The 26,825-nt window shown below is 32.6% G+C and overlaps 1 protein-coding gene across 1 annotated transcript in view; it reads left to right on the plus strand.

The window, feature by feature from the left end:
- TBC1D32 (TBC1 domain family member 32) overlaps positions 1–26,825 on the plus strand; it is a 217,983-nt gene that overhangs the window by 22,304 nt on the left and 168,854 nt on the right. The window contains 10 exon segments of the mRNA XM_079146273.1: positions 1,076–1,253; positions 6,195–6,263; positions 9,196–9,321; positions 12,426–12,504; positions 12,633–12,736; positions 12,827–12,888; positions 13,459–13,603; positions 16,094–16,153; positions 21,647–21,737; positions 25,445–25,585. Coding sequence (XP_079002399.1) covers positions 1,076–1,253; positions 6,195–6,263; positions 9,196–9,321; positions 12,426–12,504; positions 12,633–12,736; positions 12,827–12,888; positions 13,459–13,603; positions 16,094–16,153; positions 21,647–21,737; positions 25,445–25,585 — 1,055 coding nt within the window.

The following is a 26,825-nucleotide window of genomic DNA, read 5'->3' on the forward strand; positions in this document are numbered from 1 at the left end:
TGCAGGGGGGCAAGAATAGAGGAAGGAAGGACTTTATAGAGGGAAAAGAGGGATGGGAGAGGTGAGGGGGTAGGAAGAAATAACAGAATGAATCAAACACTGTTACCGTATGTAAATGTATGGTTACACAAATGGTATGTGTACAAACAGAGAAACAATATGTATCCCATTTGTTTACAATAAAAGAAAAGATATTAAGAAAAAAAAACTTTGTCTTTTTTTTTTTTTTTTTAATACAGAAATGACAGTGTTCCAGGTCACATATTATTCATTTGTGAAATAAAAGACTAGACTTTATGTTTCTTTCTAGATCTAAAATTCTACTTCCAGGGCTTTTGGGGATCTCAGTCTAATATTAACATGGATGCTTGAGAGGTTGTACTTGAAAAATACAGCAATTTATTGTGAGTTGTTTTTTCAAGATTTTGAGACAATTAGAGCTGAAAGAAATCTTACAAGTTAACCAGTTTGAACTGTTGCCATCTTCTTCAGAAATCCCTTTCCCAACATCCCTGTTAATGAGTTCTCCAGCTTCTATTTGAATTGTCCCTCTGATATATACACTCTTATATTGGTCCTGAAGCAGGTATCAGGTGAGGCTATGGGTGCCTAGAGGTATGAAGTATAGATGAGAGAAGGGAAGAAAAAAATAGCAAGGAAAGTAGGATAGAGAAAGAGACAAATAAGACCAGGGATAAAAGTGAAGTGTAAAATAGATGAGTTTAGGTAAGATGCTGTTAACAGTTTATCTTCTTGTTAGTAATTTGAACACATACCATGGGAATATATTGCCTGAGATTCTCTTGACTTTGTTATGTTAGTTTATATAACTAGAGGAAAAAAAAACTAAGGAATAACATTTTTTGGATTCCCTATTAGTTTTTATTCCTGTCCTCTTATTTCTGTTGTTCTACTTTTTCCTGTAAGAAATATTAACTTAAGATTTTTGTTTTCAGCATTGTGTCTTTAAAGGAGCTTTCTTTTTTATAGAGATAATAATCAGATAGTTTAACTTAAATGACTTTTAATTTTTGCTGATAATCTTTCTCTTATTAAAACTACTTTGAATTTGAAGGTATGAAGAAATGATGCATTCCCTGAAGAACGTTATGATGGTAGTGGTAGAGTCTATGATTAACAAGTTTGAAGAAGATGAGATACGAAGTCAGGAGAGGCAGAAAAAAATTCTAAAGGAGAAGAGCAATAGTTACTGCACAGATAATTGCTCTGATAGTGATTCATCATTCAATCAGGTGGGTTGTTCAGTTTTTCATTTATATTTGGAAATGTTGTTGAATAATTCCTAACTTCAGTAAATTCTTATTAGCAAGATTTTATACTTTCTGACCTAAAGATCCAGAAGAAAAATAAACAATAAAATAACCTAATAGCAAAGATTTAGTTTATGAAATACCACCTTACAGAATTGTTTTGTGAATAGTTGTGTCATGTGTAATGTCTGAAATAATAATAATTATTATTTTTTTGGTACCAGAAATTGAACTCAGGAGCATTTGACCACTGAACCATATCCCCAGCCCTATTTTGTATTTCTCTAGGGAGAAGGTCTCACTGAGTGTTTAGCGCCTTGCTTTTGCTGAGGCTGGGATTACAGGTCTGACCCACTGTGCCTGGCTGAGATAATTCTTAATGAGGTGAAAAAAATTACTCTATCTTGGATTTTTTTAAGTAATAAGGGTTGAAACAAATTAAGCTTTAGTTCAAACATCTTAATTAATCCTTATTAAAATTATGTATGTGATACAGAGATAAAACATTTCCTTTATACATTTTCTGAAATGATGATTATTGTGAATTCTTGCCTTTAAAACATTAGACTTTTTTAGTGTCAAAATATTTGAGATATTACATTTTATCTAACCAGGGTCTGAGGCACCTCCTCATTTGACCACAGCAAAAATAAGAGAAAGACCTACTGCTAGATTAGCCCTAATAGAAAACAAGGGAAACTGGACTAGTGCTCAAGTCCCAGAAACTTCCACACAGAGACTTTCAGGCCAAAAGAAGTCTGACTGACTGGGTTTGTAGTTCAGTGGTAAAGTGCTTACCTGGAATGTGTGAGTTCCTGGGTTCAGTCCCCCTGTCTGCAAAGTCTGTTTGACCTCAGTGTGAGTCCTGACTGATGGAGTGAAATATTATCACCTAATTAGCTCTACCTTAAGGACATAATTACAATGTAGATCCTAACCATATTCCAGAAAATGATTTGAGAAGTTTGGATGAAACATGAAAAAAATCTTCTATATTGGTAACAGTTGGGACTGCGTGATTGAAGGAAAAAATGATTCTTTCAGTATTTGAAGCAGAACTTAAAAGTTGCTTTGCTTAGCCACCATTGCATCTTAGCAGGAGAGATGTGCTGAGTTGTGAACTTTACAAGTCAGGTTGATTATGGGATGTGATGCAAGACATGACAAGATTGTGCATTTTCTTCAATGCCCTAATCATTTCTTGCTAATGGATTAATTGGAAAAGTGTGGGTATAGAGATGTTAGTTTAATGCAATCAGATGATTGGTTTAATAGATTTGCTAAGCTGCTTCTTCAGATCAAGAATTTTCTGGAATTGAAAGACAGAGGAAACCCAACTTTGTAACTCAGGTTCTTAGTATGATGTGCTAACTTATTTGAATGAACCATTGACCACATTGACATTGAACCACAAATGAAGAAAAAATGTAGTGTTTCTGTATTTAGATCTAAATAAGCTTGATTGAGTAGCTAGGAGTTAAGCTGTTGTTAGTTCCCAATTATTAAATTATTTCTAGTTGTTAGAATCATAGGTTTTTGAAGAAATATAAAGCTGTGGAGGAAGTAGTCATCATTTCAGAATAGATTCTTACCTTTTATTTTGTTTTGTTTTGATTCTTAAGACATCATGCTTTAAGTTTCTCTGACTTTGTTTGGGATGTCCTTAGGTTTATATATGAGTTTTCAGTGTCTGCCCTATGGAGATGACTGTTTCAGAAGGGACTAATTGGATTGAAAGTGAGTTCTGCCCATCAAGAAGGCTTGGGATGCCTTGACTTTTGGAAAGAAGTGTATGAGTGCTAGAACATCCTGAAAAGCTCTTTCAGTGTGGGCAAACTCTTGAGATATTTGGGTGTACCTTTACTTAGAGTAATTGATCAAAAAGAGGCTGAGTGAATATGTTCAGAATTGGAAAGGACTTTGAAAATAAAATAGTCATTCATTCTGAAATCAAGAATTGAGACCAGAACTCATGCCTGACTCTCTATTTAGTTTGACATGACCCTGTCTTCCCCAATAATCAGGCGAACTGTGTTTTCTTTTATTCTCATGAGTTTGGTGATCAACAAGAGGGCCTCTGGGCAGCTACCCTATCTAACCTGTACATTGTATAATATGTTCAGGAACTGTGTGTGAGCAAACTTATCAGTGACAAGAATAGCATGAGGAAATAAGGATATTTGTTCTTGAGATTTGCAATGAAAGGCATCTCATGAGTAGGTCATTAGAATCATATGCATTATTTGGCCATAGACCTCCACCTATGAGAAGGCACCCAGTAGTCTATGATCCCCCCATGTCTCTTATAAGCTTTCCCTAAATTAGCTACCCTGAAGTTAGCACTTTAGGATGAGTCAGCCAGCTTATCATAATTATTTCTCTCCATCCCTTGCCTTTCTGCATTGGTTTCCATGCTGCAGTGAGCTGACCTAGTCTGTGTGTGGTAACAATTCCATTAAATACTGACGTTCTCATTGGTGCCTTCAAAATTGTTACATGCTCTGGACTTAAAAAAAAAGTCTGAATCTTTCTATGAATAACATTGTATTCATAATTTTGATGTTTCTATTTTGATACCACTTGTATTTTGTGAATAGAATAGGCCTTATTTCATTATTATTTTAAAAACTGCAATTTGAATGTTTATAAATTTTTTGATCCAGTTTTTGAAAAACAGAAGATTATTAGTACATGTTGGAGGATATTTAAGAATAGCAGAGAGAGAGAGAGTGATTTATATCATAGTTGTGGTGGAGCAGTGGATTTGGTATGGTGGTTAAACCTGAAAACAGTGCTTGAAGGTTAGAAGTGGCTATACTATCTATATGTTTTTGAGGCTACTGCCATATACTGGTCCCTGTGCTTCTCTTCATATTTATTATAGGAGTTACTAGTTCACTTTGCAGGAAAAAGTAAGGCTTATAATAGGTAAGTAATTTGCCTAAACTTTGAATTGCTAAGTTAGGAATGGATCTTGAATTTAGAACTGGTTTCTCTCCCTCCAAAGTCTATTCACCTTGTTCTTTGCCACACTTGATAGGGTTGCTCTGAGAATTATTTAATGGAAATCATTTTGGGCAGTACCTATCATGTATTAAGCCCTTATAATAGTATTTGCTGTCATTGTCATCAGCATTAGGTGGTCTTGTCTTTTTTAAGAATAGGAAAGAAGGGAAGATTGAGTTCAAAACCAGCCTCAGCAACTTGGCAAGGCCCTAAGCAACTCAGTGAGACTCTGTCTCTAAACAAAAATATAAAAAAGGTCTGGGAATGTGACTTAGTTTGTTAAAGGGCCCTTCAGTTCAATCCCTGGTATCCAAAAAAAGAAAAAAAGAAAGAAGTCATTGTACAGTTAGACATATTAAAGCATGAGTTATCATTAGACTTAATATTTACATATTTACCTTTTTTGTTTTTCATACTGGTATTATTTGGACAACAACAAAAGATATCTTTTTTTGACCAGTTATATGTTTAAAGGCTTCCATAGTTTACAAACCAAACATTTAAAATAGAAGAAATTTCTGGAGTATAGTTAATTTTGAAAGTGATTTAATTTTTTAAAAATCTAAAGTGTAGTAATTGAACAAAGTGAATATTTTTCAGTATGTGTTGTAACAAAGTAACTGATTACAAAATATCTGTAAAAAACCAGAGTGAATTTTCTATTTGCAGCCTATGTAACCTGCATCTGACAGACAATGTATACAACAGAAGAAATATTTAAAACAACTGAAAGTCTGATAGGTATATACTCAGGTGAACATGTTGCCTGCATGTCCAAGTTAATTGCCATAAAAACAATTATATATTTATGTCTGTCCACTTATAAACAATAATACAAAAAAGAGAATTTTAACATAGGTCACCTTTAAGACAGGTATTGGACTCATTTTGATGTCTCATGTAATAAAAATTATTTCATTGCTTAAAAATAGTTTTAAGGAGAAGTTTGTATTATGTTTAAGAAGATAACTGAAGGGATAAGTAGATTGAGGCTATTTATTCCAACTAGAAAAGCATTAAAGTTTGTGCTTTATTTTCTTGTGGTTATGGAGATTGAACCCAGGGACTCACACATCTTAGGCAAGCACTGTATCACTCACATACACCCCAGCCAAAAGTTATGCATCATTATGAACTATTTAAAGTCCAAGAACTGAATGAGAGCACCTCAGGAAAGCACAGATAATGAAGAGAGAAGGTCCTAATATGGGTGGGAATGTGCCTTTTGATAATTTTGTAACTTGGAGAAGTGATTTAACCTCTTTGGTTTTCACATTTCTCATATTTCAGAGACTTTGTAAATTGCGGTATATAGTAGATAATAAATTGCAGTCGTTAATATTATTTCCATTATTTTTGGTTGATCTTTTAATATGCATGTTTAAATTGTCTTTGGTGGGAAAAAAGTTTCTCTTTCAAAACAGTTATATTCTATGAACTTTTTTCTAAATGTAGATTTTTACTTCAGGAACTTTTTTCACAAAAGAACTGTGGAAAAAAGGTAAGAAAAAGTATAGTAAAGAATGGGAATAAAAACATCAAACAGGGTTTTAGTTACACCTATGGTACTATTTGTGCCTTTTTACTCCTGTGGTTTTATTTTTCTATTTCATTCATCTCATAGTTTTGGGGACACAACATTCTGGTTATGCCTTTGAGTCATAATATTCTACATGTTGCAGTTGCTCATCAAATAATAATTGTCGTGTACTTGAAGGTACACTGTTCTACTGGGACATTCAATTCTCTTTTAAAACCTTGGCAAACAAGATTCTAAGTTTGCTGCCAAATCAAAATAGATCATCCTCTTCTCTTGTTCAGAATTCATACTGTGCTTGAAATTATATTAGCATAATCATTTATAGCAGTAGTTCTGAATGTCTTTGAAATACATATGTTCTGTCAATTGTGTTACAGAGTTACAAATTTTGTCAAGGAAAATTACAATTGATTTTAGATCAATTGGATCCTGGGCAACCCAAAGAGGTAAGTTTTAAGGACAACTGTCAAATTTAGTCAAATACCATGTATTTGTGATATATACTAGAGTACAATCAGCAATGGGTTGTTTCACTTGAGGCTGGGTCTTTATTTATTATTATGTTCAATCCTAAGCTAATATCCCTGGTAAACTTCAATTTTGGAATGAAAGGTCATGGAATAAGGGAGATGTTCTTCAGAGAATTGTCATGGTTTGTTAGAGAAAAATTTTTTTTTCTTTATAGCTTTTATTGTTAAGAAATGAAGTTATGAATAATGTCCTAAAATTGTTCATTCAGTATTGCTTTGTATGCAATATTTTAGTTATTTATTTCTTAGAAAAAAATTCATTTAATGATTTTTCTATTTCTAGAAAATGTGAGTAAACATTTTAAAAAATTTAATAGATAAATTGTATATTTATCATGTGTGACATGTTTTAAAATACATATAGATTGAGCAGTGAATAAATTGAACTAATTAATGTATGTATTATCATTGTTTTGGTGAGAAAAATTAAAATCCGCTTATTGATTTTCAAGGAAACATTATGTATTCACCATGTTGTATGATAAATTTCTTGAACTTATTTTATATATATATTTTTTTTTTATTTAGCTTTCAGTTTTTTACAGATTGCATTTTGATTCATTGTACACAAATGGGGTATATCATTTCTTTTCTATGGTTGTAAACAATGTAGATTCATAACATTTGTGTAATCATACATGTACATAGGGTAAAGATGTCTGTCTCATTCCACTATTTTTCATACCCTTCTCCCTTTCATTTCCTTCTACATATTCTAAAGTTCCCCCATTATTCTCTCATTCCCCAACCCCGCCCCTTGGCCCCCATTATATATCATTCTCCACTTACCAGGGAAAACATTCAGCCTTTGGTTTTTTGGGCTTGACTTATTTCACTTAGCATGATATTCTCCAATTCCATCCATTTATTTGTAAATGCCATAATATTATTATTATTTATGGCTGAATAGTATTCCATTGTGTACATATACCAGAATTTCTTTTTCCATTCATCTATTGTAGGGCATCTAGGTTGGTTCCACAATCTAGCTATTGTGAACTGAGCTGTTATCAACATTGATGTGGCTGTGTTACTGTAAGTTTGCTGATTTTAGGTCCTTTGAGTATAAACTGAGGAGTGGGATAACTGGGTCAAAAGGTGGGTCCATTCCAAGTTTTCTTAGGATTCTCCATACTGCTTTCCAGAGTGGCTGCACCAATTTGCAACTCCATCAGCAATGTAAAAGTGTTGTGCCTTTTTCCCCATATCCATGTCAACATCTATTATTGTTTGTGTTCTTGATAATAGTCATTCTAATTTGAGTAAGATGAAATCTTAGAGTTGTTTTATATTTGACCAATATCTTCCCAACTCCTGCATGTGAGACTTTGACAACTTGTTTATTAGAAAAAAAAATTTTTAAGCAGTAATTGTATTGAATTGTCTGTTTATACTTTAAGAGATTTTATAAACTGCTTTTTATGATGTTTACTTCATTTGAAAGTCAATCTGAGGTAGAAATACAATAGAATGTAATTTTTTTTTTAACTAAGAGTTTTTGCCATTTGGTTTTAATTTTTGAAACAAATTATTTTTTCCAAAATTTACATTTTAAATGAAATGTGTGATTATTTACTCCTACTGAATTTTCTAAAAATTCATAGAGGAACAATTTTTTTCTCCTCAGCATTTTGCATTGTTTTATTTCTTGGATTTTAGTAAATAACTTGTTTGAAAAGATACTGAAAATGAGATTTGACTTTTATATGATAAATCTTAACTTTCTTCTGTTTAAATGGATTACTTGGAAATTTATACTTGTTCATTAACCTTTATTCTGTTTCTGTAAGTAGTAAATTCTTAATAGTATTTTGTTGTAAAAATTAGTTGAAAAGGGACTACTACTTACTGTAAATTAATTCTTAATTTTTAAAACTTCACATTCTCCCTAGTACTTGTCAAAAATAAAGGTATATTTAGGAGTTATTTCATATGAGTATATAGACATTTTCAGATACTTGTGTATTCTGTCTTTTTTATCTCGAAAGATTTGAATGTCTGATTTACTAAGTAAGATCTTGGCTCCTATCTCTGATGCCTTGCCTTCACTGACACCTTCGTTAGGCTTCAGTTATTTCAGTGGGGAATTGACCAGATTTCGAGGATCAGATTGGAATTGCTATGTTGGGCTTCATTAGCTGCAGTGTGAATGGGAGAGATGCTTTCCTCCGTTTATTATTGGAGTGCAACTATCCTCTACTGCTGTCCCTTGGGTCATACTGTTTTGAGTGAATTCGGATTGGATTTTGAGAAGACTGATTACAAAGCAAACTTTCTGTGAAAATACAGAAATTCAATTTTGCATTCCATTAGTGAATTACTTTTTTTCCTACCTTAGTAGTTAGAAGGTCAGAAAATATGGTCTAGCAGAAAAAAGTCTGAATTAATTTTTTTTTTTTTTTTTTGTGAGAATTGTTCACATATTCTGGAATGGGAATGTGCCATCAGGGACATATCTGGGAAATGTTTTAAAATCAGAGCTCTCAACTACAGGAGCACTCATGGGGGCTTTACTAAAATGGGGAAAATCTGTAGGGTGAAGCCATTGGAAAACATTGCCTTGGTGATTCCTTCCTTATGTTCCACTGAGACATGAGATATAAGTCTCCTAGTATAGTTAGTGTTCAAATTTTCTTTTGACAAAACAACATCCTCCCTCCCCTGTTAGTGATTAATTTAAAAATGAATTCTCGAGTTATTTTTTAAAAATATATTGTTTTCTCATAAATGACTCTATAAAATAATTATCCAGATTCCGGCTTTCAACAGTTTGTTAAATGTTGCCTTGAAAAATTGGAATTATTCTAATGGCTAACTATTAATAAAATTTTTCTTTTAAAAAATATAGGTGAGATATGACGCCTTACAAACATTATGTTCAGCTCCTCCATCTGATGTCCTGAACTGTGAAAATTGGACTACTCTCTGTGAAAAATTGACACTGTGTCTTTCAGATCCTGATCCTGTGTTTAGTGTAAGGAGTTAAAAGAAATATTTTTAAAAATTCCCATTTTCCCACCATTATTGAACTAAATGGAATGTTATAGTTTTTTTTGATAACTCAAATATTTATAGAATTTTGGTTTCAGCTTTTCAGACTGCTATAAATTTTTTTTCAGTAATTAACTTAATATTTAATAATCAGATTCAAAGTATGGTGAACGTCATACTGTATTGCCAAATAGTATCCTGTTGTCTTGTGCATTTCGTTTTATCCTGTGAAAGATATCCAAGTATTTGTTATTATTTTTGAATTAAGATAAATATTTTAAGTGTTCATAATAAATGAAAATTTGAGCTTAAAGTGATTAATTAGGGTAGATTTTCAAGTGTTCATATAATTATCTCCCTGCATGTAAGTGTTTATTTGGAGGTTGCCTAACTGCTTAAAAAGAGAAACCAAAAAATTGTAAAGCTTAGAATTTAGAAAATAAAATGAGATGAATCATAAAGCAAATGCAGAAAATCTCTAAAATTATAGTTATGGAGTCAGTAGAGATATGATTGATTTTTGCAAAAATCAATATGCATATAACTTTTCAGGAACAGTTATTATATGATGAAAAGTAAGCTGATCTTGACAAGTGCCATAATTGTACAGATAGTGTTTGTGATGTGAATAAAAAAAATCCTGACTTGAATGCAAGCATCATGATTAAATACAGATTAGATTTTTTAAATTAGAGGGTCTTTTTCTTCCTAATATGTTGAAGTAAGCTTTGGTTTTAAAATTGGTATGGTGTTTTGTATAGTGTTTAAGGCATTATCATAAGAGCTACATTTTTCTATTTATTCAAGGAATTTGTATTGAATATCTACAGTGTACATGCTTTAGTCAACTTCTCAACTTCTGTGACAAAAAGACCTGACAAAAACAATTTTAGAGGAGGAAAAGTTTATTTGGGGTTATAATTTCAGAGGTCTCAGTCCATAGATGCCTGGCTCTATTGCTCTGGGCCCAAGATGTAGCAGAATAGCATGGCAGAAAAGTGTATTGGAGTAAACTGGCTCAGGGCAGGGCTGCCGAGAGAGAGAGAGAGAGAGAGAGAGAGAGAGAGAGAGAGAGAGAGAGAGAGAGAGAGAGAGAGAGAGAGAGAGAGAGAGAAACACACGCACATGTGCAAGCTCTGCTCTCCAAGAACAAAATATAACACCCAAAGGCACATGTCTCCACTGACCCATCTCTTCCAATCAGACCCCACCTGCCTGCAGTTACTATTTAGTTAATCCCTATCAGGGGATTAATGCACTGATTAGGTTAAAACTCACAACCCAATTATTTCACCTCTAAACTTTCTTGTATTGTCTCACATATGGGCTTTGGGACAATACCACATAACTAAAACATAACAGTGCATCATTCTTGTGTAGATGCTAGGAATATTCCGTGAACAAGATAGAACAAATCTTTGCCCTTATGGAATGTACATTCCAGTAGAGGGCACAGACAGTAGACAAATAGTATGGAAAAATATAAGGAATATTAATACATTTACCTGTTTAATGACATCAATATTTAATTATATTAATGATACAATTAACTGGTAAACAAAAGTGGTTTGAGAACCACCTTTGTTATTCTCATCAGAGAAAAAAGATGTTTACTACTTGGGTGCAGTTTAAACTTACTAACACCAGAGGGTATCATAGACTTCTATAAAAACAAGATCTTCAAGGGAGAAAAAAGATATTTTAGGGTCATTTTAAGGCTTTAATATTTAAAGGCTCTCTCACAAGAAATACAATTGTAACTTTGCCTGCCATTTTTTCCCTTCCTTCACAAAGAATTATGGCAGAATAGATTTCTTTATTTTAATAATTTTATAATAACTTTATAAACATAGTAAGGTCAGTTGTTTTATTTAGCTCTTATAGATTATTATATAGCAAGGGTCAGTTTTATTAAGAAAATTGAAGTAATTGTTATGGAGGAAAAATGGCAGTAGAATTAATCATTTTGAAGAAAGCAAAGTTTGGCTTCTCTTTCATTTAAAATTTTTGCTTGATCCAGATTGTTAAATTTGATTCTGTTTCTTCATCTCCCATTCAAAAGAACTCTTACATGTAACCAAGTGAAGTCTGTAGTGGTTGAAAAGTGTTACACATACTTATCAATTGCTATAACTATGAAAATAGACTTCCCAAAGTTTTTAATAACCTGAGTTGAGTAGGAATTTTTAGGATATTAGAAGATACTATTAGTCACTTGGGCAAGTATTTCTTGTGTTCATATTATCTTAAATGATATAAATAAGACTATTAATTTTTCCTCCTAGACTATTTGATTAGAAAATTTGATTAGAATAGCTGAGGCAACTTTATGTTTTTATTTAATGGGAAGTTGGATTTTACTATTAGGATTAATCTCATCATAATATTTAAGAAGGAAGGACTGTATAGAGGGAAAAGAGGGGTGGGAGGGGTGGGGGGAAGGGAAAAAAAATGAATCAAACAACATTGCCCTATGTAAATTTATGATTTTTAATTAAAAAAACATAAAAAATAATTAAAATAATAGTAGCTAATATTTTTAAGTACCTACTAGTGTCAGGCACTGTTATAATTACACCTGTTTCTCATTTAATTATTTTACCTTGTGTTACATGTTTTTACTTCGAGCTTAATGTTAAATTTAAAAAATTTGTTTTCTTGGGAATAGACACAGTTATAAGAAAAAAATCCTAAACGTGTAATTACAGAAGCTACTCATGTAAGCAATTTAGAAAACAGATCTTGGATTTGGAAATGCATGATTTTTTAAAATTTAATATTGCCTCCTGTGTTTCATTGTTTACTGGCACCTTTCCATTGTACCTTCCTTTATCAAACATAACCTTTCTCCTTTCCCCAGCCTTCCAATGTCAGTACCTACTATTCCTAGATATTGCAGTATATTTTATTATCTGATTTACTGTTAGTTTTTACCATTTTTACTTCTGCTCTTTTTCCTGTACATATTCCTAAATTTCTGAATGGTTTATTTTGTGTTTATTTTTGTAAGTTTTCACTATGTGAAAAATGTTTCATCTCAATTCTTGTAAGAATCTTAGATGCAAATCATCTTTCTCATTTCTGTAGGATCGGATTTTAAAATTCTATGCACAGACATTTACACTTTCGCCATTACATATGACCAAGGAAATTTATATAAGCTTAGGTATGTTTATTAAATCATTTGAAAATCTTTTACCTCTTTTATATGCACTTAAAAATGCGTTAAGAACTTTTTTCAGAAAGCATTGTAAATGAATGGTATAAAAATTTTATATTTTTGCTTTTTTTCAGCAAAGTATTTGGAGTTATATTTTCTTTCTAGAGAAAATCATATTCCTACTCTTTCAACTGGTATAGATATAACTAATCATAATATGATCAGCTTACTCAAAAAGGTATTTGTTTACTAGAATATGTTTCTGTTTTAAGTAGTTCTGTATTTAAGAAGTCTAATATTTTGAGAACGCCTATACATTGCTTTGTAGATTCGTCTTTTAAATGAGTATCAGAAAGAGGCTCCATCTTTCTGGATTCGTCATCCAGAGAAGTAAGTCTCCTAACCTGTGCAAATGGGAAACATAGGTTATTGACCCTTAGACATTTCAGGGAGTAGATACAGTCTTAACTGATTTCATGATTGGAAAAGTAATGTAGTTTTTTTCTTCTTTTTTAAGTCTGTCATATTTCATACTTAACAATGTGAATGGCTCTACACAAGTAAAACATTTAATATCACTTATAAAAACAAGGTAAAAGTAGGATCTTGTAGTCTTAGGTTGTCTTTGCTACTTTGGACTAGTTCCTTAAATGTTTTTTAAACTTTTTTTCTTTTACCTCTAAAATGTCTAATAAGGTTGTAAGAACATTAGTGAATCTCAAAAGGAAAGTTTTGTAGAATCTGTATTAAAATAGAAACTAAGTTTTTAAAGCAGAAAAACTGAGTGTGAATCTCACCTCTGTCCTTTACTAAAATATAAAACGATTGTTTCTAAAAATAATATTTCCACAAGTATAAAGGATATCACCAGTTTTTACACACACATATACACACACACATAAATAGAATAATCTTTTTTTTTTTTTTGGTAAAATCTCTTGTTCTTTCCCAAACTTTAAGGTATATGGAAGAAATTGTGGAGAGTACTTTGTCCTTGTTATCAGTTAAACATGATCAAAGTCATCTTGTCTCACAAAAGATTTTGGATCCAGTCTACTTTTTTGCATTAGTTGATACTAAAGCTGTGTGGTTCAAAAAGTGGATGGTAAGGAAAACTAGAATTTTCTTTTGTTGTATCATTTGAAGAATAGCTAGTGTTTACTGTGTGCTGAGAGTTCTAATCACATTTATGTGTATTATCTCATTTCATTCTTCTAAATATCTATGAGATATGGTAGCATTAATACTCCATTTCTGAGATATTGTGGTCAAAGCATGGAGAAGTTAACTTGTCCAAGATTGTTCACCTGGTAGGTTGCAGAATTAGAATAGGATTTTAAATTGTAATACATTTGTTCTATTTAAGATGAGTGACCTCTGCAAAACCTAATTTTCTTTAAAAGCTTTGAAAATTTAGAATTGAAATGATAGGATATCAGGATTCACTGCTGATTTTTCTTGGGCTTAGGAGAGATGTCTAAAATATTCCTTCTTTGCCTCTTTCTGAACCTGCAGTTTGGGTGTTTAATGCCTAAATTGGGCATTTTCTAGTGTAGCTTCTCACTGCCCCAGAACTGAAGTCCATATTAAGAGTGGAGAGATGTGGTATGCTATTACCTCTTACCTCTACTATGGAATAGTAGAAGTCTGTGTCTAGCAGTTGCAGCAGCTTTGCTAGTCTCTGTGCTGCATCTTGTTTCTCTCAACCTATCTACAAGACTCTAGGTATTTGTTGCAGTAGAGAAGGGAGAGGCTGGGGACTTGCCATGCAAAACAGTAGCATATTTGTTTATTGCTCAGCACAGTTTGAATATTAAATAGCATATGGCTTTTTTTTTCCCTGCCTTTGGTTATCTAAACTATATGGTAAATGCCCAATTAATTAGAGCATGATTCTGTCTCCAGTTCTTAACCGTCATGTAGCCTAATAATAATGTTTGCTGAATTTAATTAAATTAACCTGAACCCTTTATTTCTTATGTCTGATACTTTCTCTTAATTTCTTTCTTGATTATCAAATTAGATCTTTATTGAGAGAAGTGCAGAAAATATAAAAGCACAAATTTTTTGTTCTAATTGTTCAGCACAGGGGTAACAACTGTGAAGTTTTCGGTTTATGTAAGTCTGTACTTTTTACACACTTTTTATATCTTTCTGCTTAGACCTTTTTGTTTTGTTTAGGTTTTTTTTTAACAGAAATGAAATCATATTCTACTCATGTATGAAAATTTATTTCATTTAACATTTTTGATTGCCAGTCCTGTTTCTCAAGAAAATGAGACAGATCACAAGAAAACTAAGCAATATAAGAGTATTAAAAAATTAAACCCCAAATAGTTTGAAAGGTTAATGAAAATTTCTGGTATTCTTTTGCATTCTTTGTGTTTTTGGCAGTGGTTGGCAAACTTTATGTAAAGGACCAGACTGTAAATTTTTCTGACTTTGTGGGCTGTATAGTCTCAGTTGCAACTTTTCAACCCAATTGTTGTGGCTTCAGAGCATCCATAGGTAATATGTAAATGAATGTACTTGACTGTGTTCCAATAAAACTTAGAAAATCAGGTAGTAGGCTGAATTTGGTTCAGGGACTAATTTGCTGAACCTGATCTGACGAAGGTGCTATGAGCATTCCTTTTTCAGAACATGGTAGATATTAAAAATAGTTTAATTACACATCAACATATTTATTTTATTAAATCAAAAGATGGTTTTTGAGGAGCTGGAGTCATGGCTCAGTGGTAGGGTACTTGTCTGGCATGTGTGAGGCACTGGGTTGGATACTCAACACCACACATAAATAAATAAAATAAAGGATTCATTGACAACTAAGAAAAAGTATTTTAAAAAAGTGGTTTTTGAAAGCATATTAAGCTACATGGGGTTTTGACTACCACTCATTTAGTTAAAATACTATTTAATGAATTAAATCTCTGTTCCCCAGAATTCTTATAGAGTTTTTACTGGGTATTATTGTATTTAATATTTTTTATTATTTTTAAGAAAAATGAAGAATGATTTTTGAACACTAATGCTATCTATCATAATCTAGCAAATAATTTATTGTTCCTTGACTTTGTAAAATGCTATGTATGTATAGACTTTAATCCCATCTATATTCAATTCTAAGGAGAAAATTAAAGTTTTTTTGGCACTTACAATTATTTTTAAATATTATTGTCAGAAGGGAATTAGTTTTGAACCTTGGCAAATTTCTGTACATATGGACAGTACAGGTTTTCAGTATATGGTTTGCAATTTTTTTCCCCTCCTATTCCTGTATACTTTCTTTGGATTCTGTCATATACTGGTAGTTAGGTAGGCTTTTTTGGTGGTAGTTTTAAATTAGTTTAGCATGGAAACTGGACACATGGAGGATGTCTTTTTTCACTGGTCTGACACTAAAGGATCTAAGAGTTTTTTGATATCTTTTGCATTCCTGTGATTGCTTTTCTCATGGTACAGTGTACATTGAGAAAAATTTTGGCATTGATTATAGTAATTATTATGTGATTTATTAAATATTGGTAATGATGCTACAAAAAGATTTTAAATGGCATAACTTGAATATTAAATATAATTTTTTTCTTAACTTTAGCATGCATATTATAGCAGAAGTGCAGTACTGAGGCTTCTTGAAAAGAAATATAAGTCTTTGGTAAGTCTGTACTTTTTATGTTCAGAAATAATATCACAAAAATATTATGTGATATAACATTTTGAATATGCAAAGTCAAATGGGGATGATTAATATTGACTAATGAAGCAATTCCCTATTTATGCGACCTTAAACTACATTTATGAAACATGGAAGGATAAGAATTGAGACTTAAAAGACAGTCAGATTAACAATTTGGAATTACAGAAGTACGTAGTAAAATGGGTTGCTATAAATAATAAAGTAGTTTGAGAGAAGCCGTATTTCTAAGTATTACATGTATTCAGGTCAGACATTAAAAAGACAATTACTTCTATAAAATACACCTCTAATTTTGAGTAAAACTTGCATGAAAAAACTTGAGTGAAAAGTGCTTTTGTATTTTCAAAAATTGGTATGAGTTATATCAAGTATAGACTTATACTCTAAAATGTATTACCAAAATTATCTGTATTTGTTACTATTTGTAGAATAGTGTATAAGGGCCCTGAAAGAAATGGAAAAAAAATCAGCAAAATTAATAAATATCTAATATGAAAAATGAAATTTATTAAAATATTTAAGTTATACTAGTATGTATAACTTTGGGTCAATAATGGTTTATGCAGTTAGGCATAACATTGAGTTTAGAAGTTAGACAAAGGAAAGATTACTGAAATTGTGGGTTTTGGGGTACATACAGTAGAGCATAGAATAAAAGGAGAAGAAAAAAGAATTGTTTTGTGTTTGAAAATTAAGGGAATTGGGTAGAAGGGAGGAATATTATACAAATTTATTTGTACAGATAAAATGTACTTAAAAGTTTTTAGAAAAATTGAACTGAAATAAGGGCTGGGGAGATAGCTCAGTTGGTAGAGTGCTTGCCTTGTAAGCACAAGGCCCTGGGTTCGATCCTCAGCACCACAAAAAAAAAAAAAAAAAAAAAAAAAAAAAAAGAAAAAAGAGACAAGAAAAAATGAACTAAAAAAAAGCCTTTCTCTTTCTCATTTCTCTCCCATTCCAACTTAAATGAAAATTTGTTGTTGCATTATGGGCTAGACTGCTCCTGCTAGAAGAGAGAGAGAAAGACAAAGAGTCACAGGATGATTTTTTCCCCCATGGTTTATGTGTACATAGTAACATTCTTGCTATCACAGAGGCCCCAGTGCAAGCATTTAAAATGTTTCTTATAGATTGATTCTTATAATCCATTTCTTTTTTTTGAAAAATTAAGTCTATCAATTTTTAGCCTGTAGGTGGAATTACTTCATTATAAACCACTTCAATATTTTATCAAGTTAGTAAAAAATTTTGTTTCATGTGTGTAGTGGATCAGACTTGCTTGAGACTTCATCTTAAATCTCATTTTCTCTAAAAAGCTTTTTTAAATTTATAAAACATCAAAAGATTATTTATGGTATATTTTATTTTTTTAAGTAAATTTGGTCCTACTTTTGAAAAGAAACAGAGAAAAATGAATGCAAGATGCATTTATTTCCTTCCATTTTCTTTTCAGATTTGAGGTCTAATTGTGTTTATGTGGTGGAAACTTTGTTACACTCCCATGGATTTGTCTTTCTGTTCTATAAATGATTTTTGCATTAGGATCTTAATCTGAGCAACCTGTTCATTGTGATGTTAACCTACTAAAGCTTCTCCTCTAGTTTCTCATTAATACTGTCTGATGACATTTTCTTCAACGATGGAAAATCGTTTTTCAGTCACTAGCCTTATGTGACTCTTGAAAACTTGGAATATGACTAGGATAACTGAATCACTGAATTTTAAGTTTTATTTAATTTTAATTTAACCTATCACATATTTAGTGACCACTGTATTTGTGTAATTCTGTTCGTTTTTGACATTTTTGATAGGTAGCATTAGGGTATCAATTTATGTATGTGCTGTCAGTTATTTACAGAAGATACTCTTTTTTTTTTTCCAATGGTATTGCAAAGTCATGAACTAGTTAAAAAACATTTCAACTTTCAGTGTAAATATCTAACCTTTTATTTTTAACAATTTGAATCATTGTCCAGATTACCCTTAAAGGAATTGCTTCTGAAATGGCTTTATGTGGCACCATTTTTCTTGTTCCCTGAAAGTCATTTTAAAAAATGAGTAGTGAGCTGGATTAAATTCTCCTATGTGTTTTCCTGTCATGCTATGTTTAATCTTTTTTTTTTTTTATTTTTAAAAAATTTCTGCCTTAGGGTTAACAATGAAATGAATTGGCTGGTATTTATTTGATAGTGTAGGGCAGTAAGTATTGAATAAAATTCTAATTTGTATAACAAATTTTTGTCTTTTCCTGAGGATTAGGAAAATCATTTGTTATAGCTCAACTTGACTCTTTAGTATTCAAATTCACTTACTGTAGGTCTGCTTTCTGCTCCTGCACCTTAATGGAATATCACCTAATGTAATTATTGCTGTCACATGATTTTTCCTTTACCTGTGATTATTATATTTTCCTAAGAATAGTATGTTTAATAAGTTAGGGAAAGAAACAGAAGGAATTTAAGTGAATAGTAAAGATAAACCTTGGTAGAGATGGGTGCAAAGAGGCTGGGTCTCCAGATTTGAGTGCAAATGAACTAAAAAGAGTCTTTGACAATTAATTGTTCAGGGATAGCATTTTAAGTTCCCAGTTAAAAAAGCTGACTATTCTTTGTTCTTTTGTCTCCTGATTTTTAAGAGTTTCTCTTAAGTGTATTATTTTACTGATTTTGTCACTTTCCTAAAATGGCAATTGTTATTTTAAGTCACTGTTTCTTTTTTGTTTGCTTTTTGTTGGGAAATGGGTTATAGTTGCTATAGAGGAAAAATGTTTAAGCAGAAAAGTGGTTGAGAGGCTGTGGGTAATCTCAGCCAAAGATGATGGAAGTATGAACTGAGAATTGGGATAAATGGATAGACTCAGGAATGCCATAGTTAGAAGTAGGATTTGAAGGGAGGATGCTGAGACCTCAAGTAATTGAGTGATTAATGTCATTAAGTGAGGTAAGTAACATGGTAGAAGGAAAACATTCCTGGTGAAGTAATGATTTTTTGATTTGGTAGATTTGGTCATGTTGAGTTTGAAATGCAGATCTCCAGAAGGCATGGCTCTGATTTCTGAAATTCGATTTAGATAAGATGTATAGATGTGGGAGATGGTTCCCAAGACAACCCCCAGATTTGATGATTTGCTGGGAGAACTCATAGGACTCAGCATATAGTCATAATCCCAGCTGTCATTTGTTGCAGTGAAAGGATACAAGATAAAAGCAGCAAAGAGAAAAGGTATATTTGGTGAAATCTGGAGGATATGAAAGTATAAGTTTCCAACTGTCTTTTTATCATGGAAACAAACAGGCATGCTTAATTCCTCCAGCATCGAATTGTGACAACTTGGATGAAATGTTATCTACTGGGAAGTTCATTAGAGACTTAGTGAACAGTTTATTTTATTGGGGACTGATCGTGTAGGCACTTTCGGCCTAGCACATATCTCACATTATTAGAAATAAAGCAGATGTTCAGCATAAACCACGTTACTTTTGTAGTTTATGTACAGTGAAAGCCCTGTGATCCATTCTTGGAATGGTGATAATAGGTAACAGACATATGTGGGTGGTGGAAACATGGAGTTAAGGGAATGATTCTGCAAACTGGGTCTACTGTGCTGACCTCTACATACTTCTTTTTAAAAAGCAAATTATCAGCAGCTCTGCCTGACTTAAGTTAATAGGATATGTTACATTCCCCATCAGACTACCTGTTGTCTGCAGGAGAAATGCAGGTCTGAAAGACTTCATCCTGCTAAGGTACCCCCAAATGGGGGACTTTGGTGACCCTCATACAGACCAGATTCCAGAATTCAGGGAAAGAAGGATAATTCCCCCAACCATAAAATTTGTAAGAATAAGTTCCAATTGGAACCAGTCAGCATGGGCCAAAGTGACCCATAGTTGCCTCAGATTTTTACCATGTGCAGTGAGGATGTGGAAGTATGGTGCAATCATGCTGCCAGTCAAAAGTCAAGAGGTTGGCAGGACTCTCTAAAAACTTCCCTGGACCCCCAATAAAACTGGAGGGCATGGGGGAACATATTCCTCTCTCTGAAAAGACTCATTCTTTCCCTTGTGAGTGTCCCCTTTCCCCCTTTTCCTGTTCTTTCTAATAACCTTTGCTGTACTTTTTCTAAGTCTCCTTCTTTCTGGAATTCTCTCAAGCAAGAACACGAAAATTCAGGGCTGGGACCTCCACATTTGCATGACTTGAGCTCCACAGGCAGTTTTCTTCTGCAATGGTGGGAACTTCTGAACTCCAGTTTTCCAGATACTATCAGAGTCTAACCTTGAAATCAGCCCTATCTAAAGACAGAAGTCCTGCCATGTAATTTTTTTTTTTTTTTTTTGCACAGAACTGAGGTCATAATAATGAATTAAATGGGGAAACCCACTGACTACTATACAGCCTGCATGTTTTTTTTGCCATTGAAGGCTTAATTCTCCTTCCGCTTGGGTCCAAACTACTCCTCCCTCTTGGGTACATTTTTCTATTGACTGTCCTCTTTCTCTCCTGTATAGTCAAACTTTTCTGTCAGCTACCCCACCAAAAAAAACATAAGCATGATCCTACTTTTCCAACTTGAAAAGAAGTTCAGTTTTGGCTCTAAGACCCTTATAGTACCTGTTGCTCCATTTTTAATTTCCTTCATGGCTAACTTGCCTGAAAATGAAAATCATACTAGGTACCTTTACTTTTTCAGTTCTTATTTCTTTATTATAAACTGTCTTTAATCTCCAAATTCTCCTGAAACTGATCTCTTCAGGGTCACTAACAATTTCCTCATCACCAAATCTAACAATTATCAGTCCTTATCTCGCTGATGATTTTTATTTTGTTTGGGAATTAGAATTGGAGGGCATCTATAGGAAGTAGGTAAGTTTTGGGAAAGAGGAGAAGGTTTGAAAGCTTTACTTGTGAAGAATGGGAGGAAGAGTTAGAATGGAGACTCATACGAGAATTATTAGGAACAGTAGGGGTTGTAGTAGATTTTTAAAAAAATTATGACGTTGTTCTTTGAATTTTGAGTTTTCTTTTTTTTTTTTTTTTAATTCTGTTATTGAAATGGAAACAAAGTCTTGAACAAGTTGATATTTGCTGGCCAGCTGGGAAGAAAAGACTCTGAGGCAAGAGAACCGGGCAGGAAAGTTTTGAAAGCCATGGTTGCAGCATTTTTGTATCTTTCACAAAAATGTCAGATTATGTTTATTTCTATCCACTGACACCAACATTATAATAGTGTTGTATTTGTTCACAAATATTTTCAGTGCTCTCCCAAATGATGCCATAGTAATACTCAACTGGGGAGACTTGAGTTGCAGTGTTTGGAAAGGTAGTATTTTAGATATTTCCCCAAATATTTCCTGCTAGAATTTTTATAGCTTTGCCTATTTTTTTAATAAAAATTTTTGGACTTCTAGACTGCACATTCCTGAAATTAATGAGATATTATTTTATTAGATAACTACAGCAGTTCAGCAGTGTGTTCAGTACTTGGAACTGTGTGAGACCATGAGAGCTGATGAAATTTCAGAACATTCAAAGCCTTGTGGTATGTATTATTTTCTTTTTTTAAACACATTAAAAATGTTTAATTTTGCCAAGTGTGGTGGCACACACCTGTAATCCTAGTGGCGTAGAGACTGAGGCAGGAGGATCACAAGTTCAAAGCCTGCCGCAGCAACTTAGGGATGCCCTAAAGCAACTTAGAGAGACCCTGTCTCTAAATAAAAATATATAAAGGTCTGGCGATGTGGCTCAGAAATAGCCTTGTAATGACTTATTTTTTTAGTAGCTGATTAATAACAGTTTACTGTTAAATGAGATCACTTTTGCCAATGACTTAAAATATTTTGAGAAATTAAAAAAATTCAGTATAGTGACTTTTTAATAACATTTGCCTTTAAAATGAATCTTTGGTCATACCAATTCTTACTGTATACAGATCTTCAATTTATATTAGGCATTACTATTCTAATCTTTTCTATTAATAATAGTTTGTAGTCCCTTTTTTTCCTTTTGCTAGTGTATCACTCATTTAATCAGGTACTTAAGCACATTAGTTAGAGGAAAAATTCCCTACAATGTCGTTTTTATTGTGGAATACCCCATCCACCCTGTGATTCATTTTTACTTATCCTCAGTCTGAGCTAAAACATCCTAGATACTTTAAACTCTGGCCCTAATTTTTCTGTCTGGTTTCTTCTTTAGATATCGACTACAGTGAGTCTTCTTTTATATTGTTTTACCCATCAGTGCCTATCTTTGTTATTTTTCTCCTGTTGCCCCTTCCATAATTACTTATACTGGTAGATACCTTATTTATCACGAAAGAATAAACTTTCCTATTCAGAATTTTTCTTGATCTTTTGCTTACAGTTCACAACTTGTGATGTGAAACTGAACTTTCCTGTTGGTTATTTTTGTATTGTTTTTTGAAGCAAATGTTATCGGGAGTATGAAGGTATCTTATAATTTAGTTTATCCCTGAATAAATTCTTTTAATTCAAAGCATGGGAAAAGGTCAAAGACCAATAATTATTGGGTTTCAAAATCTAGCATTTTGCAATGCAGAAAATTGGAATTTATTCTTGAAAAGCAGCAAAAGGATGCGTAAGTTTATGTATTTCATATAAAAGTTTGTACATTTTTCTAGTTTCTTGATATTAAAAATTTCATAAAAAAATTTGTAGATTTTTCTAACTTCTTGATATTAAAAAGTTAGATCTAGCATTGTTTCCCCCTTCCTGCTTTACTAGTCCTCATGACTTTGCTTTCTTCCTTAGCTAGTGGAGACCTCATGGTATTTTATTGTATTCTTTTGACATATTCATAATATTTTGCTTCCCTCCCTTTTAAATTTCTTGCTTATTCTTGGCTGCGTTTTCCCAACTTTAGGTCAGTTCAGCTCTCCAGCTTTTTGGGTTCACAGGAACTTGAATAGAGAGAATTCATAATATGGATTGAAAGTGCAAATATATATTTTCTAACTTCAGTTGCTCTCATTGTGTTTGCTTTGAAATCCTCTTAGATGTTCTTTCTTTGATGTCCCACAACAACTATTACAAGGATTTGCCAGGTTCAGCAAGCTACCTGCCTTGTTCCTGCCCACTCTTAAGAGGATTCCTAGCTTCTTATTTCACTAAGAAAATAGAAATTTTTATATATGAGCTCCTCACATGTCCTGCTTCTGTGCATACAAATGAATGTTTATATACCTTTATCAGTGTTTCCTTTCTCTAACTTGTAATCAAGGGGTGCCCTGTTTCAGATTGTTCACTTTATCTGTTCTCTTGGTTCTGTTACCTTCTGGAGTGTTTTTTTTTTTTTTTTTTTGTTTGTTTGTTTATTTGTTTGTTTTGCTTTAGTTTTTAGGTTTTTAGTGGAACTGGTTCATTATTTCACTTGTTACTCTGCCCTTTGCTTTGGTACTTTCTCCTGCATTGTCTAACCTGCTCATGTGTCTTCCATAATAAAGAATGGAGCAAGTTCTGTGCTGCATATGTGCCTGACCTCTCTGCTTTCCTTGAGAGAAGAGCCTTTTGGGTATTCTGTATTCTCCCAGTTCCCACTTCTTTACCTCCTCTTCACTTTCCAGTTGCAGAAATAAGGCTTCTATTTCTACTCCTCTGAGATCTTCCTATATCAGCTTCCACTCTTTTTTGTCCTCAAGCATGTATCTCTGTTGATTCTTTTCTCCTCAGCTTAGTGTCATTTTGTTCTTGGATTTCCTCATCGTCATATACAGTAAGGTTTAAAGGGCTTTTCTCTTTTCTTCACGTTTGCACTCATAAATATTTTCCCTTTGTACTTTTACCACTTTAGTTTATTTGTTCTCTTGAGGGAGCTCATGTACATGGCCTCAAATATATATTTACATGTCATTGGTGACCAAAATATTGAAGTCCACATACCTTTCCTGAATTTCAGACCCACTTACTTAATCATACTTAATATTACTTATCATACTTAATATTACTATCTGAATGTTATTCGTGTCCTTCAGAATTTACAATATCCAGAACTGAAATCATTGTTCCTTCTCTTTTTAGACCTGTTCTTTTCCTCATTGGAATTTCTTAAATAGAAGAATTGTGGCCCATATATTTGAGTTAGAAACTTGAGTTTTCTCTTCTTTTTCTTTCACTGCCCATGTGTAATTCTGGCTATGGCATATTGTTTTCCTTTTCTTTTTTAAAAAAAAATTTTATTGATGCATTATAATTTTATGTAATGGTGGAAATGATCATGACATAGATTTCATTTTCCTAAACATGTTTTTAATCTGTCTCTCCTTCATTCTCTTTGGTAGCGTTTTTGTTTATAATTTTCTTGATAGAGCTTCTTTCACACCTTGATTTTGTTTTATCAACTTTCTACACTTCTGTAGAGTCAGTGTTCTACTGTGGATATTTGACTCTAATTTTCCTCCTTAGAGGGCTTTACTTTTTTCCTAATGACCTTTGTAATAAAATCTGGGTTTTTTCCATGGCCATGTCTTCATAATCTGCCCTTTAAAATCCCTTGTCTCTTCCCCTTGTTCTCCACATACTCTGATGACACCACTCTGTTTGTCATAGTCTAATTGGCAGCAGGATTTTTTTTTGGTTTTGATCATTAGTGAATAGTTCAGGATCTTGTATAAAAATAGGTATTTGATAGATCTTGAATGTATGAGTGAATGAGTAAATAGTAAATATATATTAGAAGAGGTCTATATTGTAGAGACTCTAATTTCGTATTGCAAATATGGGTAATGATGATCTTTTGTGTATAATTTGAGTATCCTTTACCTGAAACACTTGGGATCAGAAGTTTTTCAGATTTCAGTTTTTTAGATTTTGAAGTATTTTCATAGATTTCACCTGCATTCACTTTTAGTTAGCAAAATTGAAGGGTAACTAACATTTTCTATTGACTTTTTGTCTTCCTTAACTTACTTTTGAAGTCCCTCCTTGATGACAGGTGATAATTCTGGAGATTTTTTGATATTTATTTTAGAATGAACACTGATGCATATTATACTTTATATGTGTGATCTGATGCATTTTATATTTTTCTAAGTTTTGTCAATTTTATAATGATGACTTTTCCTCAGATTTAGTGTAAAGGATCTTAGCAAACAAGGAAATATTTATAAAAAAATTTATACCAACAGTGTTTCCATTAAAGACTAGAATATTGTTTGTTCAGAAGAAAATGGAGACAAGTACTATAAAATATTAAAACATTAAAATGTTTTTGTTTTCTTCTCTTAAGGGAACAAACAGAAGATTGTCTACTACTCAGGACAAGAATTACAGTATATTTATTTCATTCACTCACTGTGCCTTCTAGGAAGATTATTGATCTATACCCAAGGCAGAAAACTCTTTCCCATAAAGCTAAAGAATAAAAAAGGTAAGTGCAATTAGGAGAAATGAATATGGTGAGATGTGGTAATATTTATATACTGTGGCTCATTCAAGCTTGGAATTGTCCCATGTCTTTTCAAGGGTATTTATCTACATACCTTTTAGTTTTATATGTCTTGAAGTATTTTTTCTTTTAGTTTTCAGTATGAACTTCTTCCTACATGCATAGTTCTTTTTCTTATACCCCAAGACTGTAATACTTATTTTTCTCTGCTTCTCAAAATTCTAGACATACTCGATGATCCGGTTGTGGATGTAAAACTGAAAGACCTTGTTTAAGGTCTGGCTGTCTTAGAAATTATCTAGTATCTTTTGGCAAATCACTCACCTGATGTTTTGGTTTCTTTTTCTGTAAAAATTGAATAGTGATATCAGTGAGGCTGCATTTAGGGAACTTTTGTGTTCATAGAGATGAGTTTGAGAATATTGTTTTATAAACTGCAAAGCCTTATACCATTTGATATACTACCATTTACCCTCAGTCTCATTAATTTTCCTCTATTAAACTTTGGCACATGATTCTAGTTATTCTTATTTCCCTTAAAACCTTAAGATTATACTATGAATATAGTACAGAGTAAGGGTCTTCAAACCTAGCACTTTATTCTTTTAGCCTCATCAAGCCACATAATGTCCTTCTGTGTGTATGTACTTGAATGTCCAAAAAAGAGGTAGCATCACAACCTGGAGACTGCTATTCTTAGAAAGGGCTGATGCAAGGTTGTCCCTTGGTTGGTTTCTGGAATTCTCTTACTAATCCCAGCACTGAGAAGGGTACCTAAACTGTCCACTGATCACCGTGTCCAAGCTGTTTACAATGTGTTTTACACTAAACACTTGCTTTCCTTTTATGAATTTAGAAATTTGGTGTGTGCTAGGCAATGGGTGTCTACATCTTCAACCTCTAGTAAAAACTTTAGGATCTATAGTGACCTTTTCTGATAGACAGTATTTTAAATATGTTCTTAAAACTCATTGCTAGAAGAATTAAATGTATTCTGTGTCACTTTGTGGGAGAGGTCACTTAGAAACTTGTGCCTGGTTTGCTCTGGATTTCACCCCATTCCTCCTTCCTTTTGGGTTTTGCTTTGTGTCCTTTTGTTGTAATAAAACATAGGTATATGATTATATGTTGAAACATGAGTCTTGTTAGGAAATCCCTGAATCTGAGCATAGTTTTGAGGAACTCCTAATACATTTTAAAAATGAAAAATCCATTTTTAGCT

The sequence above is a fragment of the Sciurus vulgaris genome, assembly GCF_902686455.1.
Source record: "Sciurus vulgaris genome assembly, chromosome: 7".
In the NCBI taxonomy this organism is placed as follows: Eukaryota; Metazoa; Chordata; class Mammalia; order Rodentia; family Sciuridae; genus Sciurus; species Sciurus vulgaris.